This window comes from Palaemon carinicauda, chromosome 32, assembly GCF_036898095.1.
Source record: "Palaemon carinicauda isolate YSFRI2023 chromosome 32, ASM3689809v2, whole genome shotgun sequence".
NCBI lineage: Eukaryota > Metazoa > Arthropoda > Malacostraca > Decapoda > Palaemonidae > Palaemon > Palaemon carinicauda.
This window is the reverse complement of record NC_090756.1, coordinates 27,231,187-27,244,763: the sequence shown is the minus strand read 5'-3', so window position 1 is coordinate 27,244,763 and position 13,577 is coordinate 27,231,187. Positions and strand designations below refer to the sequence as shown.

General features: G+C 34.9%; 2 protein-coding genes across 2 annotated transcripts; both read left to right on the top strand.

Annotated features, from left to right (window-relative positions):
- The first annotated feature begins 1,690 nt into the window (after nucleotides 1-1,690).
- Nucleotides 1,691-7,832, top strand: LOC137625550 (uncharacterized). The gene is made up of 3 exons (XM_068356459.1): nucleotides 1,691-1,768; nucleotides 6,180-6,450; nucleotides 7,652-7,832. The coding sequence occupies exons 1-3, from the start codon at nucleotides 1,705-1,707 to the stop codon at nucleotides 7,830-7,832; spliced, it is 516 nt and encodes a 171-aa protein (XP_068212560.1). The 5' UTR covers nucleotides 1,691-1,704.
- Nucleotides 7,833-8,258: 426 nt separating this feature from the next.
- On the top strand, nucleotides 8,259-12,877 carry LOC137625758 (monocarboxylate transporter 12-like). Its single transcript, XM_068356653.1, has 4 exons — nucleotides 8,259-8,396; nucleotides 9,189-9,789; nucleotides 11,075-11,295; nucleotides 12,507-12,877. Exons 1-4 carry the CDS (start codon nucleotides 8,261-8,263, stop codon nucleotides 12,635-12,637), a joined length of 1,089 nt encoding a protein of 362 aa, XP_068212754.1. The 5' UTR covers nucleotides 8,259-8,260; the 3' UTR covers nucleotides 12,638-12,877.
- Nucleotides 12,878-13,577: the final 700 nt, after the last annotated feature.

The window sequence follows — 13,577 nt, the reverse complement described above, 5'->3', positions numbered from 1 at the left end:
TATATATATATATATATATATATATATATATATATATATATATATATATATATATATATATATGTGTGTGTGTGTGTGTGTGTGTGTGTGATTCTATAATTGTATATATAATTATGCTGGTATATATTCAGTCAATAAAAAAATGTTCTCTCTCTCTCTCTCTCTCTCTCTCTCATTCTCTCTCTCTCTCTCTCTCTCTCTCTCTCTCTCTCTCTCTCTCTCTCTCTCTCTCTCTCTCTCTCTCTGGGAATTATCACAGCAAAGAAACAATTAAACAAACTAAGAAAATGAACCTTCTTCAAGGCGTTCTGTCTCCAGTCTGTTTGACCTTCAAACCGAGTTATATATCTGCCTTTGCAACCAAGCATATATAGCAACGTTTATCTCGAGAGATAAAATATCTCTTGTTTAGATAACATTTTTGTAAAAGGTTCTTTTTTTATTTAACTTGGCGCTTTATTAAAAAAAAAAATCTTTTCTGTAGTGAGCAAGGTCAGGATTTTGTCTGTGTAGGTCTAACTGTCTGCTGGTTTGTTTGATTGCAGGCCTAACTGTCTGCTGGTTTGTTTGATTACAGGCCTAACTGTCTGCTGGTTTGTTTGTTTGTAGGCCTAACTACCCACTTGTTTGTAGGCCTAACTGTCTGTTTGTTTGTTTGTAGGTCTAACTGTCTGCTGGTTTGTTTGTTTGCAGGACTAACTGTCTGCTGTTTTTTTATTGTAGGTCTAAATGTCTGCTGGTTTGTTTTATTGCAGGTCTAACTGTCTGCTAGTTTGTTTGATTGCAGGCCTAACTGTCTGCTGGTTTCTTTGTTTATAAGCCTGAATGTCTGATAGTTTGTTTGTTTTTAGGCCTAACTGTCTTCTAGTTTGTTTGTTTGTAGGCCTAACTGTCTATTGTTTGTTCTGTAGGTCTAAATATCTGCTAGTTCATTAGTTTGTGGGCCTAACTGTCTTCTGGTTTGTTTGTTTGTTTGTAGGCCTCAATGTCTTCTAGTTTGTTTGTTTGTAACTATCCGCTGGTTTGTTTTTTGTAACTGTCTACTGTTTGGCTTGTTTGTAGGCATATATGTCTTCTGGTCTGCCAGTTTTTTTTTATTGTTTTGTCAATTGGTTTGTTGATTGCAGGCCTATCTGTATGTTGGTTTGCTGATTGCAGGCCTGTCTGTATGTTGGTTTGCTGATTGCAGGCCTGTCTGTATGTTGGTTTGCTGATTGCAGGCCTGTCTGTATGTTGGTTTGCTGATTGCAGGCCTGTCTGTATGTTGGTTTGTTTGTAACTCTGCTGATGAAATCAATTTAAGCCAAATAATAACAATAATCATGATACTAAATCTTACAGATAATAGCACACCAAGTAAAGCCTTGAAAATGTTTGCTATCCTTCATGAAATTATCATGTCAGACTATACACAAGGAAACTTGTTTACTTGTTTATAAAACAAACAATATCCTTGGTCTTATAGCATCCTGCTTATCTAACTAGGGTTGTAGGTTAGCTAGTAATAATATTAATAATAATAACTGCGTGAGTATGATGAACAGACAAGTCTTCATACTAAGAAAGGAGTAAAAGCAACGATAATATAAAAATGTACCAACAAAACAAGGACATTTCGCCCTTATAAAAGCGCGCAAGAGCGCAGGAAACCCTCAATTTAACTAAGGTCTGCGTCATTTCGTCTTAGACGCTCGTAGGACGAGGATGGGAAAGACCTGGAATTCAGACAAGGCGTTCGCCGCTACGACTGTGGACTTCCGCGGTCGAGGTAATACTTCTCAGTTCGGTGATTTTTGTTAAATCGTTTAGGCCTACTAGTTTTCGTGGATGTAAGGATTTGAGTGTGTGTGTGTGTGTGTGTGTGTGTGTACACTATCTTTTGTTTGTTTGTCTTAACACATTACTCCTATTGTTATATTTACAAGCTGTGTGTTACCAAAAATCTAATTAATAAATAGTAATGTTTCCTTGAAAAAAAGACCATTTAGACAGGCAATTTAGTGGCCTTTATAATCTAAAATTGATGTAAACAAGACAAAGGAATAGATAGGATAAACAATTAATAATCTTTCTGTTTTTCATTGGAATGTTAGTTATAAGAATCATTGGAACAGAAGGAGGAAGAGAGTTCAAGGATTTTAAAATAGTAGCACAGAGTAGTGTTGAGCCAAGTGCTCCATACAGGAGTAATGATTTCCTCTGTGAAAGTTTTATACTTGAAGCATAGAAACTGATGTTTAGCTATATACTCCACAGAGGAGAATTGTTTACCACTGTAAAAAGTGTTTTTCTGGAGAAAAGCGGGCGTTGTAGTGGCTGATGTCGTAACGTCCCTGACTGGTGAACGCCAGACTGGAGTTCGAGTACGGCTCAAACTCGTTAGTTCCTTTGGTAGCTGCAACCTCACCATCCTTTTGAGCTAAGGATGGGGGTTTTGGGGGAGCCTATAGATCTATCTACTGGGTCATCAGCAGCCATTGCCTGGCCCTCCTTGGTCAGTCTCAAGAACATTGTCCTGCTCGATAGGGCAATGTCACTGTCCCTTGCCTCTGCCATTCATGAGTGGACTTTAGACCTTTAAACCTGCTAAGGCCACTTGGGAGGATAGGGAACAAAAGAAGCTATGGCTGGACTTAATTCACCTTTGAAACAAGAAACTCTCTCATTACCAAGAGTTCAAAGTGACGTATGCACAGGTTAATTTAACAAATACTAACATTCAAATTTAACAATATAACAACGCCAATGTTAACTAGTTTATTTTGATTACCTGATTAATTTTAATTTAACTTTATATAATTTTGAGTATGTGTCAAGTACTTTGTTATCTTTATTCTTATCATTGATTTGATAACTATTTGTTGTTATAGATAACTCAAAGTTTAGTAATCAGTTAAGTCATTTTTAAAATACACACACACACACACACACACACACACACACACACACACACACACACACATATATATATATATATATATATATATATATATATATATATATATATATATATATATATATGTATATATATATATGTACATATAGGATACATATATATATGCATACTTAATGTATGATAATAATAATAATAATAATAATAATAATAATAATAATAATAATAATAATAATAATAATAATAATAATAATAATTAATTATATATAAGTATGGATTTTTGTGTACTGTAAGTGTATATATATATATATATATATATATATATATATATATATATATATATATATATATATATATATATATATATATATATATATATATATATATATATATCCAGAAGTCCAAAATAAATACTCTTATCATCTTACCTCAATTGCACCCATTAAAACGTCTCTGCCTAGCAATCTGTTGGAAGGGAGTTCAAGACCTGCTCAAATTCCTATAGGTCTACCTGCTGAGTCATCAGCAGCCATTGCCTGGCCCTCCCTGGTCCTAGCTCGATGGAAAGGGGCTTGGTGGCCGATCATATGTATCTATACTCAGTCTCTAGGGCATTGTCCTGTCCCTGGTCACTGCCATTCACGAGTGACCTTTAAACCTAGAAGAAAGAGAATAATGTGTTGTTTCTAAGCTATGGTTTTAATACTGGTTTCCTCCGGTTTTATTACGAAATTGTTTTCGAGATTCGAACACAACATTCAATGTACGTTGGCGAGATTAATGTGAACTTATGTGTGCCACATCACGTTTCCTTTCTGGTGTTTTGTGGAAAAATAGAGAAAGCTTTGTCTGTAAGAATGTTGGGAGCATGAGTCACTATTATTATTATTATTATTATTATTATTATTATTATTATTATTATTATTATTATTATTATTATTATTATTATTATTCTCTTCCTGTTTTTCGACAAATTAGCCGAAGGACAAAATTTAGTCATGCTTGTTTTGAGCCACGAAACATCATGATGCGGGTACAATTACATCATGCCTAGGTTTTAGAGAGAGAGAGAGAGAGAGAGAGAGAGAGAGAGAGAGAGAGAGAGAGAGAGAGAGAGAGAGAGAGAGAGAGAGAGAGAGAGAGAGAGAGAGAGACCTCCAGTTCTTGGAGGCAAATGTCACTGGGTTATTAGGCAACGTAGCTGAGTGCTGCTGGCTCGCTCAATTGATGGAACACTAGTTTATTTACATCCGAGATGAATTAATTCTTATCTTATATGTTTCTTTTTAAATACTGTAAGTTGGTGTTTCTATTCTCGTACGTTTAACCTGATTCATCTTTCTAAAGAATGTCGAAAGGTCAAGGAAATTGGTGATTTGTTGAATGACCTTGAAAAGTGGACTTAAAATAAAAGTTAGTAAAGGTAAAATATAGCAGGAACTTACAACAAACTATAGCAGTCTGGTGCAATGGGTTATAATGTACGCTGAGATCAAAATAAAGGTTATAAAAAGTACATAATATATCAAGGTTAATGATATTACTATTATTATTATTATTACTTGCTAATATACAACCCTAGTTACATGCTAGTGTATTGCATATGCTTATTATAAGAATTCGCACTTGAGAGAGAGAGAGAGAGAGAGAGAGAGAGAGAGAGAGAGAGAGAGAGAGAGAGAGAGAGAGAGAGAGAGAGAGAGAGAGAGAGAGAGAGAGATAATAAAATTAGAATAGTTCCCCATCAATAATAATAGAAAATGAAAAAGTGTACCAATAAAGAAAACGAGTTAGTGTTGTCATTATGGGTAACTAAAGCAGTTAGTTACGTATTATCTAGCTTCATTTATAAGGGAATTTGGCGGAAGAAAAGTTCCATAGAATTTTATTTGTCAACTATAAATCATATATCAAAGTAAATATGTTTGAAAATTAACTAATATTTGCAAATTTGATAACAAAATAAAGGAAATAATTGCTAGAAAAGCTATTCACCTGAGAATTAATAGTTTATCGTAGTAAAGATTTTGGGAGAATATTTTTAGTTGCAATGTGCAACATGGGATGTAGGGACTTTGAAAAGAGATTATTAATGCATACAGTACACCATGCAATATTAACTGATAGCAGTACACCCTATAGAGTCTATTCATGTGTATGAAACTATCAATTTGTTCCCATGAATCAAATTTTCTGTCTCCTTAAAATTCTAAAATTTTACGACAATAAAAAAACAAATTAAATACTATTTAGTGCCTCATTTTACTTCAGTGTGCTAAAATAAATATATTCTTTCTCATTTTCATAAAAATTTAACTTAAAGATGATGAAATAAATATATTAATTCTTATTTTCATATAAATTTGACTTTAAAATTACGAAATAAATATATTCCTTTTTCGTTTTTATATAAATTTGGCTTGAAAATAATGAAATAAATATATTCTTACTCATTTTCATATAAATTTGACTTCAAAATATTGAAATAAATACATTCCCTTCCATTTTCATATAAATTTGAATTCAAAATAATGAAATTAATATATTTCTTTCTATTTTCATATATATTTGACTTCAATATACTAAATAAATGTATTCGATTTTTTTTTATTTCTTATAAGATTAAATTGATTCTTAGCCTAAATCTCTGCTAGATTTATACCCAAAGCTAAACCATAGGTTTGCTGTTAAACCCAATTCCATTTGGGGTTTCAACTGATGGTTTAGTTAAGAAAAAAATGGGTTTCTTATCTTCTATTATATATATCCATTGCCTACCACAAAGAGTAGGCCTATAAACATTGTTTTCATCTCTTGCTTACCAAGAATAGTAGGCCTATCATTGTATTTTCTTTCTGTCTTTCCTATCAAGATGTTACTTTAAAAATATAATGTGTGAGTGGTTTTAGAGCATTAAAATATATGACTTGTTACTATGAAAATAAAAGAAATATTGTTATTGTTATAAAAAAATGAACTTTGAGAGCTATATTCTTGATATCTTCATAAAACAATTGCAATAAATCTTATCTTATTGATCTATACCTAATTCTCTATCATTATCTGACAGACCTACACTTGAAAACAATCCTATGGATAAAAAAAAAGTGGTTTATTAACTTGCCTTCATAAATTTCAGAGCCAGAATGCAAAGAAGAAAAAGAAAGGAAATCTTATCTTATTAGTGTGTAACTAATTCTTTATCATTATCTGACAGCCCTACACTTGAAAACAATCCTATGGATAAAAAAAAAGTGGTTTATTAACTTGCCTTCATAAATTTCAGAGCCAGAATGCAAAGAAAAAGAAGGAAGTTTACAGGAACCGTTCGTAACAGACGAAACTGAATATGAGACGCCCAGCTTTCTTAAACTCCTCGATACATCGCAAAGAACGACACCAGTAAACAACACCTACCATTTGCCCCTCAACCCAAGAGTAGAATCTGACATTTTGAATCCTGTTGGATTAGAAATAAACTCTTATCTCAATGGGAATAAATTTGGTAACCAGGATAAGGCTTATAATCATGGCTTACCTAAGCTTAAGGATAGTAGGTCAGTGTTTAGATCAAGATAAGTACTTTATACTTACATGTCTGTACTTTAGAACAGCTTACCAGAAGATGGGTGATGAATGAAGTCTTAAGTCATAGATATGAAATAGTATATAAAGAGAGGATACAATTTATGAATGGGATCATAGTATCAACTAGAAGTGGTTGGGCTTATAAAAGGGTAGGAAGAGGTAATAGAAAATAATAAATGGCATGATGAGGAGAAATTAAAACAATTGAGGAACGAATTGATGGAAGAGGAAGATGAATAGAAGTAAAATAATGAATATAAAGAAGTATGCTATGAAGGAAAAGAAGTTTTTTTCTAGAGATGTCATTAAAAAAAAAATAACTAAATGAATGTCAGAACAAAACCACAAATAGGAAGATGATCTTCCAGGACTATGCAGTCTTGTCTCAATGGAGTGAGCACATTGTAGATTTGTTGAATGGTAAATAAAAATAACGGCATTGAGAAGTACTGCCATGCACAGAGAAGTGGTGTGGAGGTTAGATTAGTGAATAGGTTGATCAGGATGTTTTGAGATGGTTTGGATCTGTTGGAAGAATTGAGAAAGGAAAGTAAGGCCAAGAGGTGATGGATAGATGAAGTGAAAGAGGTATTAGCAAAGAAACAGTTGATCTGAGTGTATGAGGATGGTATGGCCTTGTTGGAAGAATGGAGACAGGAAAGTAAGGCCAAGAGGTCCTAGATAGATTGACTGAAAGAGGTATTAGCAAAGAAACAGTTGATCAGAGTGTTTCGAGATGGTTTGGCCTTGTTGGAAGAATGGAGAAAGAGGAATGTTAGGTTTAGAGGTGATGGATAGATGGATTGAAAGAGATATTAGAAAAGAAGGGCTTTGTGAATGCTGCTGTTTATGTATGGGGGTTTGATACACTACTGATGAGCCTATGTAGAGAAGTGTGAAGCTAGTAATGTGGAAGTTTTACTACTGCATTGTGGTGGCTACATGTCTATGACTATTGTGTTGTCTTTCCTCTGGAGTCACCCCTGTTTACCTACAGAAGTTAAAACTGACATTAATTCCTAAAAGAATTGTCATGAATAAGTGCTTCATTGATTTACATTATTCCTATCAAGAAATTCCTTCTGAAAACAAAACTGAATTAGAATGATCATTAATAAATCAGTTTATGAAACAGGTATTAGTAATAACACCCACTTGAAATTTCCTCAGATACGCCTGGTTCATGCTTTTGTTGGTGCTACTCGTCAACTTCGTCGTTGCCGGAAACTTCAACAGTTTCGGCATCACGTACACCATCATCAGGAATTACTTCCCCGACGCGTCTGGGGCCGCGACTGGTTGGATTCTGGGGCTTCTCATGGGCTGCCGATGTTTGCTATGCAAGTATTAGAGTTCATGAAGTTGCTTTGAGTTAATTCATATCCTAGGAGCTTATCTGGGATTCAGAGGCTAAATAAAGGGTTATGTACTTTGTGGTAATAGGGGCCTGTGAAGGAATGAATATGTGGATCTAGGCTATGTGGTAGAACATTGGTGTCAGATAGCTAATCTAGCTGGTGCATTTGGAAAAGCTCCATAGATGTACTAGCTAGTAAAGGATATCAAAGACTACACGGCAAGATGTTAGAAAGAAAGCAAAAATGGAGATAGGCTAGAAAGCTAAAAAGGTGTGTTTAGCATCATAAAACACATAAAGAAGTCTAAAGTAAAAGATCATCACCAAACATTAGTTGTTCTTTTTAGTCTATTAAGTTTACCTCGTGTGGCTATCTGTACACTTTAGATACTCACATATAACTTCTATACACAGCACCTTTCATGGGAGCCCTGGCAGTGATCATTGGACCCAGGAGATGTGTCGTAATCGGGGCCTTCATCTGTGCTGGGAGTCTTCTCCTCGCTGTCCCTGCGTACTCCGTAGTCCACATGGCCGTCACGCTTGGCGCTCTTTTTGGTAAGCGTTCATCTGGCAGGAGTTTTATTATCATTACTATCATCTTATCAAATAGCTTATCTAAATCACTAAGTCATGTTACTTGACACTAAGTATTTGCATGATTAGTTTGTTCTTAAATGAATGAAATGGTGATGCAGGAATATGCACTTACGAATGACTGGAAAGTAAAATATTGAAAGCACTACTGCATGCAACTAACAGAAGGGCTCAATTACACTTCTAGCACCATTTACAGTGTTCCATGTAAAGCAATGTATGAGTAACAACCCAATAATGGAGTTGCTGTTTATTAGATTGCAGAAGAGCTGGACATCCCGTGAGATGGAAACGGCTTGTCCAAATGACAAAGTAGTGTATGATTCTTGATGCTTCAAGTCAAGTTAGGTTTGGGGATTAAGGGGGCGAAGCTCCAGGTTAGGTTAGGGCACAGAACCTTAAATTAGGAAAACTGCATTTAATAAGTATACTAGTTGCAATATTTTTGTGGTCTTACTCTTACAAAATGTACTTAGGGTACTTCAGCTCAGGGGATGATCCAGTAGTCACAGGTAACAGCAGACTGAAGCATAATTTGGAATTGCATTGATTCCAATGAAGCTATTTAAAAATAGAACTGAGGACGTTGGTTAGAAGGGCTTCATTGGAATCAATGTAGGCTTCAATCTTCTCCTGTCTGCGTCTGCGGATTCAAATGTTTATGTTATCTGGCATGATAATAATCTAGCATAAAATTTACACCATTTACTCCTGACATAATGTCCAAAAAGATTCAAATACTTTCTCCTACAGGAACTGGAATGTGCATGGCAGAGACCCCAGGTTATGTCATAGTCACCGACTACTTCGATAAGAACATCGCCATCGCCAACGGCGTCCGGGCAGCCGGCCACCCGCTGGGCGGTCTCGTATTTTCTCCCTTGGTTGTGCTGTTGCACCAAAACTTTGGCTTCCAAGGAGCGTTTATCATGATGGCCGGTATCATGCTTCACCTGGTGGTCGTTGGCTTGCTCATAAGGTCGTTCGATCAGCAGAAAACGATACTGGAAGGTGAACATTGGCGGAAGATACCTTCCGGCAGCGTCGACATGCAACTCCAGAGTCTGAACTTCAAGCAGCGAAGCGGAGAGAAGACGAAGAGGAAGCCTTTAGACTTTTCTTTTTTCAAGAATCCTTTTTATTTAATCTATCTGTTTGTTGTCGTCTGCACGACCGCTGCTTTGCCAAACGCCCTTTTCTATTTGCCAGTGTACGGGAAATCCATCGGTCTCAGCGACATGCAAAACTCAGTGCTTTGCTCGTACCACGATCTCTGTGACCTGGTCATGCGTCTCTTCTGCGGCTGGGTGTTCAGTCACAAAAGTGTCAACAAGATTCATGGATTCATAGCCGGGTAAATTTCTTTAATTAGTTTTCAGATTATTTCTTGAGAAATCTTTGTGCTTCAATCTCTGGAGATAGGGACCCTCATGATGTTAAAATCAATTATTTAAAGAATCATTTTACTAATATATAATTAACTGAATATTCATATTAGGGTCTTGCTATAATTAATAGAACATTATTCTAAATCTTGGTATCTTACTGTCACGAGAAAGGGACACTTATTATGCTAAAATCAACAATGTGAAGAATCATCTTGTATATATTAATACAGGAATCTTGGTCAAATTAATAGAAAAAATTTAATTACTTTTTATCAATTTGTTAATTTTATATAGTTTGAAGTTTGATTATTGATAGGACGATTGTACTATAACATCATAGCTCTCTTGATTGTCTCTTACAACAGTCTGACAAACGTACCACTTGGATGGTTTACAACTACAATAATTATGCTTTTTTGACAACTTACTGCCATTCGCACCCCCCTACATTATTCATAAACACATTTGGGCTATCTTTATCATCTTCGTTTTGCAGATTGGGGTTGTGTATGGAAATATAGTTAAAAAAACACTGAAATTTTTATCAATGATGTTTCTTCCACTTTCGATGTTCTTAGAATTCTTTCATGTTTCATAATTGTTATAAATCACTGTAACCTGAAGTTTGAAATCCTTTTCTACACAATTCAGGAGATAAATTTGTGGAAGCTGTATAGCCCATAGAAAGCATGTCATAGGCAGACAATATCAACAACAAATATAGATAATGACCACACCACACTTTCCTTGACCTCAACTAACTTAAGAGCAGAGCTTACTACCTGCTCTAAATACCCTTCTCCTGCTTGACCAGACTCAGACAAGTAATTGTTACTGACAACAAACCTACGTCAGATTGGTCAAAAGAACAGTTTACTACCTGGAAAACTGTAGAGATTCACTGCTCTGGATCCCCTTCACTTGCTTGACCAGACAACTAACTGTTACTGACAACAAACCTACGCCAGACTGTTTAAAAGAGCACAGCTTACTACCAGGAAAACTGTGGAGATTCACTGCTCTGGACCACCTTCACTTGCTTAACCAGACAACTAATTGTCACTTACAACAAACCTGCGCCAGATTGGTCAAAAGAACACTGCTTGGAACCTGTAAAACTGTAGAGATTCACTGCTCTTGATCCCCTTTACTTGCTTGACCAGACAACTAACTGTTACTGACAACAAACCTACATCAGACTGGTCCAATAGCAGTTGAAAAATACCCTGAACCCTCTTCTTCTTCCTTCAGACTCTTCGTGGGAGCTGCAGGATGCTTGATCACACCGCTCTGCACCTCCTTGTGGCAGCTCGTCATTCCCACCACCATGTTCTCCCTCTGCATGGGGTTCTTCTGGACCCTGATCAATGTCCTCCTGAAAGAACAGTTTGGCGGGGACTCAATGCCTTCCACCTGGGGCTTCTTCAGGATGGTCCAGGGAATCTGTAGTTTTGTTTACCCTTCACTTATAGGTAAGATCTTCTGGTGAACTACTACTACTACTATCAACTTTACCAGTAGTGATTGTCATGCTCATTTTTATATCATTAGACTGGAGATTACCTTATTTTTAGTCCTTTTCATAGACAATTCAGGTATAGAATTGTATTTTTGGTCCTTTTCATAGACAAATCAATAGAGTTTTTAATCATTTTCATAGACACCTCAGAAATAAAATGGGTATTTTTAGTCTTTTTCATAGACAACTCAGAAATAGAATTGTATTTTTAGTCCTTTTCATAGACAACTCAGAAATAGAATTGTATTTTTAGTCCTTTTCATAGACAAACCAATGGCTTTTTTAATCCTTTTCATAGACACCTCAGAAATAAAATTACATTTTTAGTCATTTTCATAGACACCTCAGGAATAAAATGGCATTTTTAAGTCCTTCATAGACAACCCAGAAATAAAATAGTATTTTTATCTCTTTTCATAGCCAACTCGGAACCAAAATAGCACTTTTAATCCTTCTCATAGCCAACTCAGAACCAAAATAGCACTTTTAATCCTTCTCATAGCCAACTCAGAAACAAAATAGCACTTTTAATCCTTCTCATAGCCAACTCAGAACCAAAATACCATTTTTAATCCTTTTCATAGCCAACTCAGAACCAAAACAGCCTTTTTAATCCTTCTCATAGCCAACTCAGAAACAAAATAGCACCTTTAATCATTCTCATAGCCAACTCAGAACCAAAATAGCACTTTAAATCCTTCTCATAGACACCTCAGAACCAAAATAGCACTTTTAATCCTTCTCATAGCCAACTCAGAACCAAAACAGCAATTTTAATCCTTTTCATAGCCAACTCAGACACAAAATAGCATTTCTAGTACTTTCCACAGCCAACTCAGAACTAAAATAGCAGTTTTAATCCTTCTCATAGCCAACTCAGAAAAAACAGCCTTTTTAATCCTTTTCATAGCCAACTCAGACACAAAATAGCATTTCTAGTCCTTTCCACAGCCAACTCAGAACTAAAATAGCCTTTTTAATCCTTCTCATAGCCAACTCAGAACCAAAATAGCATTTCTAGCTCGTTTCATAGCCAACTCAGAACCAAAATAGCACTTTTAATCCTTCTCATAGCCAACTCAGTAACAAAATTACATTTTCAGCCTTTTACCACTGAAAATAGACTTTCCCCCACCCTCTACAAACAGACATTTCCCTTTCCAGGCTTCGTCATGGATTTCTCTGGAGGCATGACAGCTCCATACATCTTCATGGGCTCCATGTTAATACTTGGAGCTATTATCTTCTCCTTGCAGTATCTCAAGGCAAAGGATACAGATCTCTCTAACCAGTGAATATTCAGGATAATATCACAGGAAACCGGTTTCTCTAACCAGTGAATATTCAGGATAAGATCACAGGAAACCGATTTCTGTAACCAGTGAATATTCAGGATAATATCACAGGAAACCGGTTTCTCTAACCAGTGAATATTCAGGATAAGATCACAGGAAACCGGTTTCTCTAACCAGTGAATATTCAGGATAAGATCACAGGAAACCGGTTTCTCTAACCAGTGAATATTCAGGATAAGATCACAGGAAACCGGTTTCTCTAACCAGTGAATATTCAGGATAATATCACAGGAAACGGTTTCTCTAACCAGTGAATATTCAGGATAATATCACAGGAAACCGGTTTCTCTAACCAGTGAATATTCAGGATAAGATCACAGGAAACCGGTTTCTCTAACCAGTGAATATTCAGGATATGATCTCGCGTGTGTGTGTATATATGTGCGGTTGTTAATATTCTAAATTCGTATTCAAATAAAGTTTTTTTTTTATATTTAGATGTGTTATTAGTGAGTTTATCCCTTAAAGCTTACAATTAGGATAAGGTCAATGGATATTATTATTGTTATTATTATTATTATTATTATTATTATTATTATTATTATTATTATTATCATTATTATTATTATGAATGTTGTTGCTGCCAATATTATTATTATTATTACTATTATTATTATTATTATTGTTATTATTGTTATTATTATTATTATTATTATTATTATTATTAATGTTGTTGTTGTCAATGTTATTATTATTATTATTATTATTATTATTATTAATGCTGTTGTTGCCAATATTATTATTATTATTATTATTATTATTATTATTATTATTATTATTATTATTATTATTATTTTTATTATTATTATCATCATCATTATTACCATCATTATTATTAAAACATAGGTACTGAAAAAAGTATTTATTATTTCATAGCTTA

Coding starts and splice junctions, on each gene's coding strand:
- LOC137625550 (XM_068356459.1), top strand. CDS start 1,705: ATGGGAAAGACCTGGAATTCAGACAAGGCGTTCGCCGCTACGACTGTG. Junction 1,769..6,179: donor TGTGGACTTCCGCGGTCGAG/GTAATACTTCTC, acceptor CATAAATTTCAG/AGCCAGAATGCAAAGAAAAA. Junction 6,451..7,651: donor CCTAAGCTTAAGGATAGTAG/GTCAGTGTTTAG, acceptor AAATTTCCTCAG/ATACGCCTGGTTCATGCTTT.
- LOC137625758 (XM_068356653.1), top strand. CDS start 8,261: ATGGGAGCCCTGGCAGTGATCATTGGACCCAGGAGATGTGTCGTAATC. Junction 9,790..11,074: donor ATTCATGGATTCATAGCCGG/GTAAATTTCTTT, acceptor TTCTTCCTTCAG/ACTCTTCGTGGGAGCTGCAG. Junction 11,296..12,506: donor TGTTTACCCTTCACTTATAG/GTAAGATCTTCT, acceptor TTCCCTTTCCAG/GCTTCGTCATGGATTTCTCT.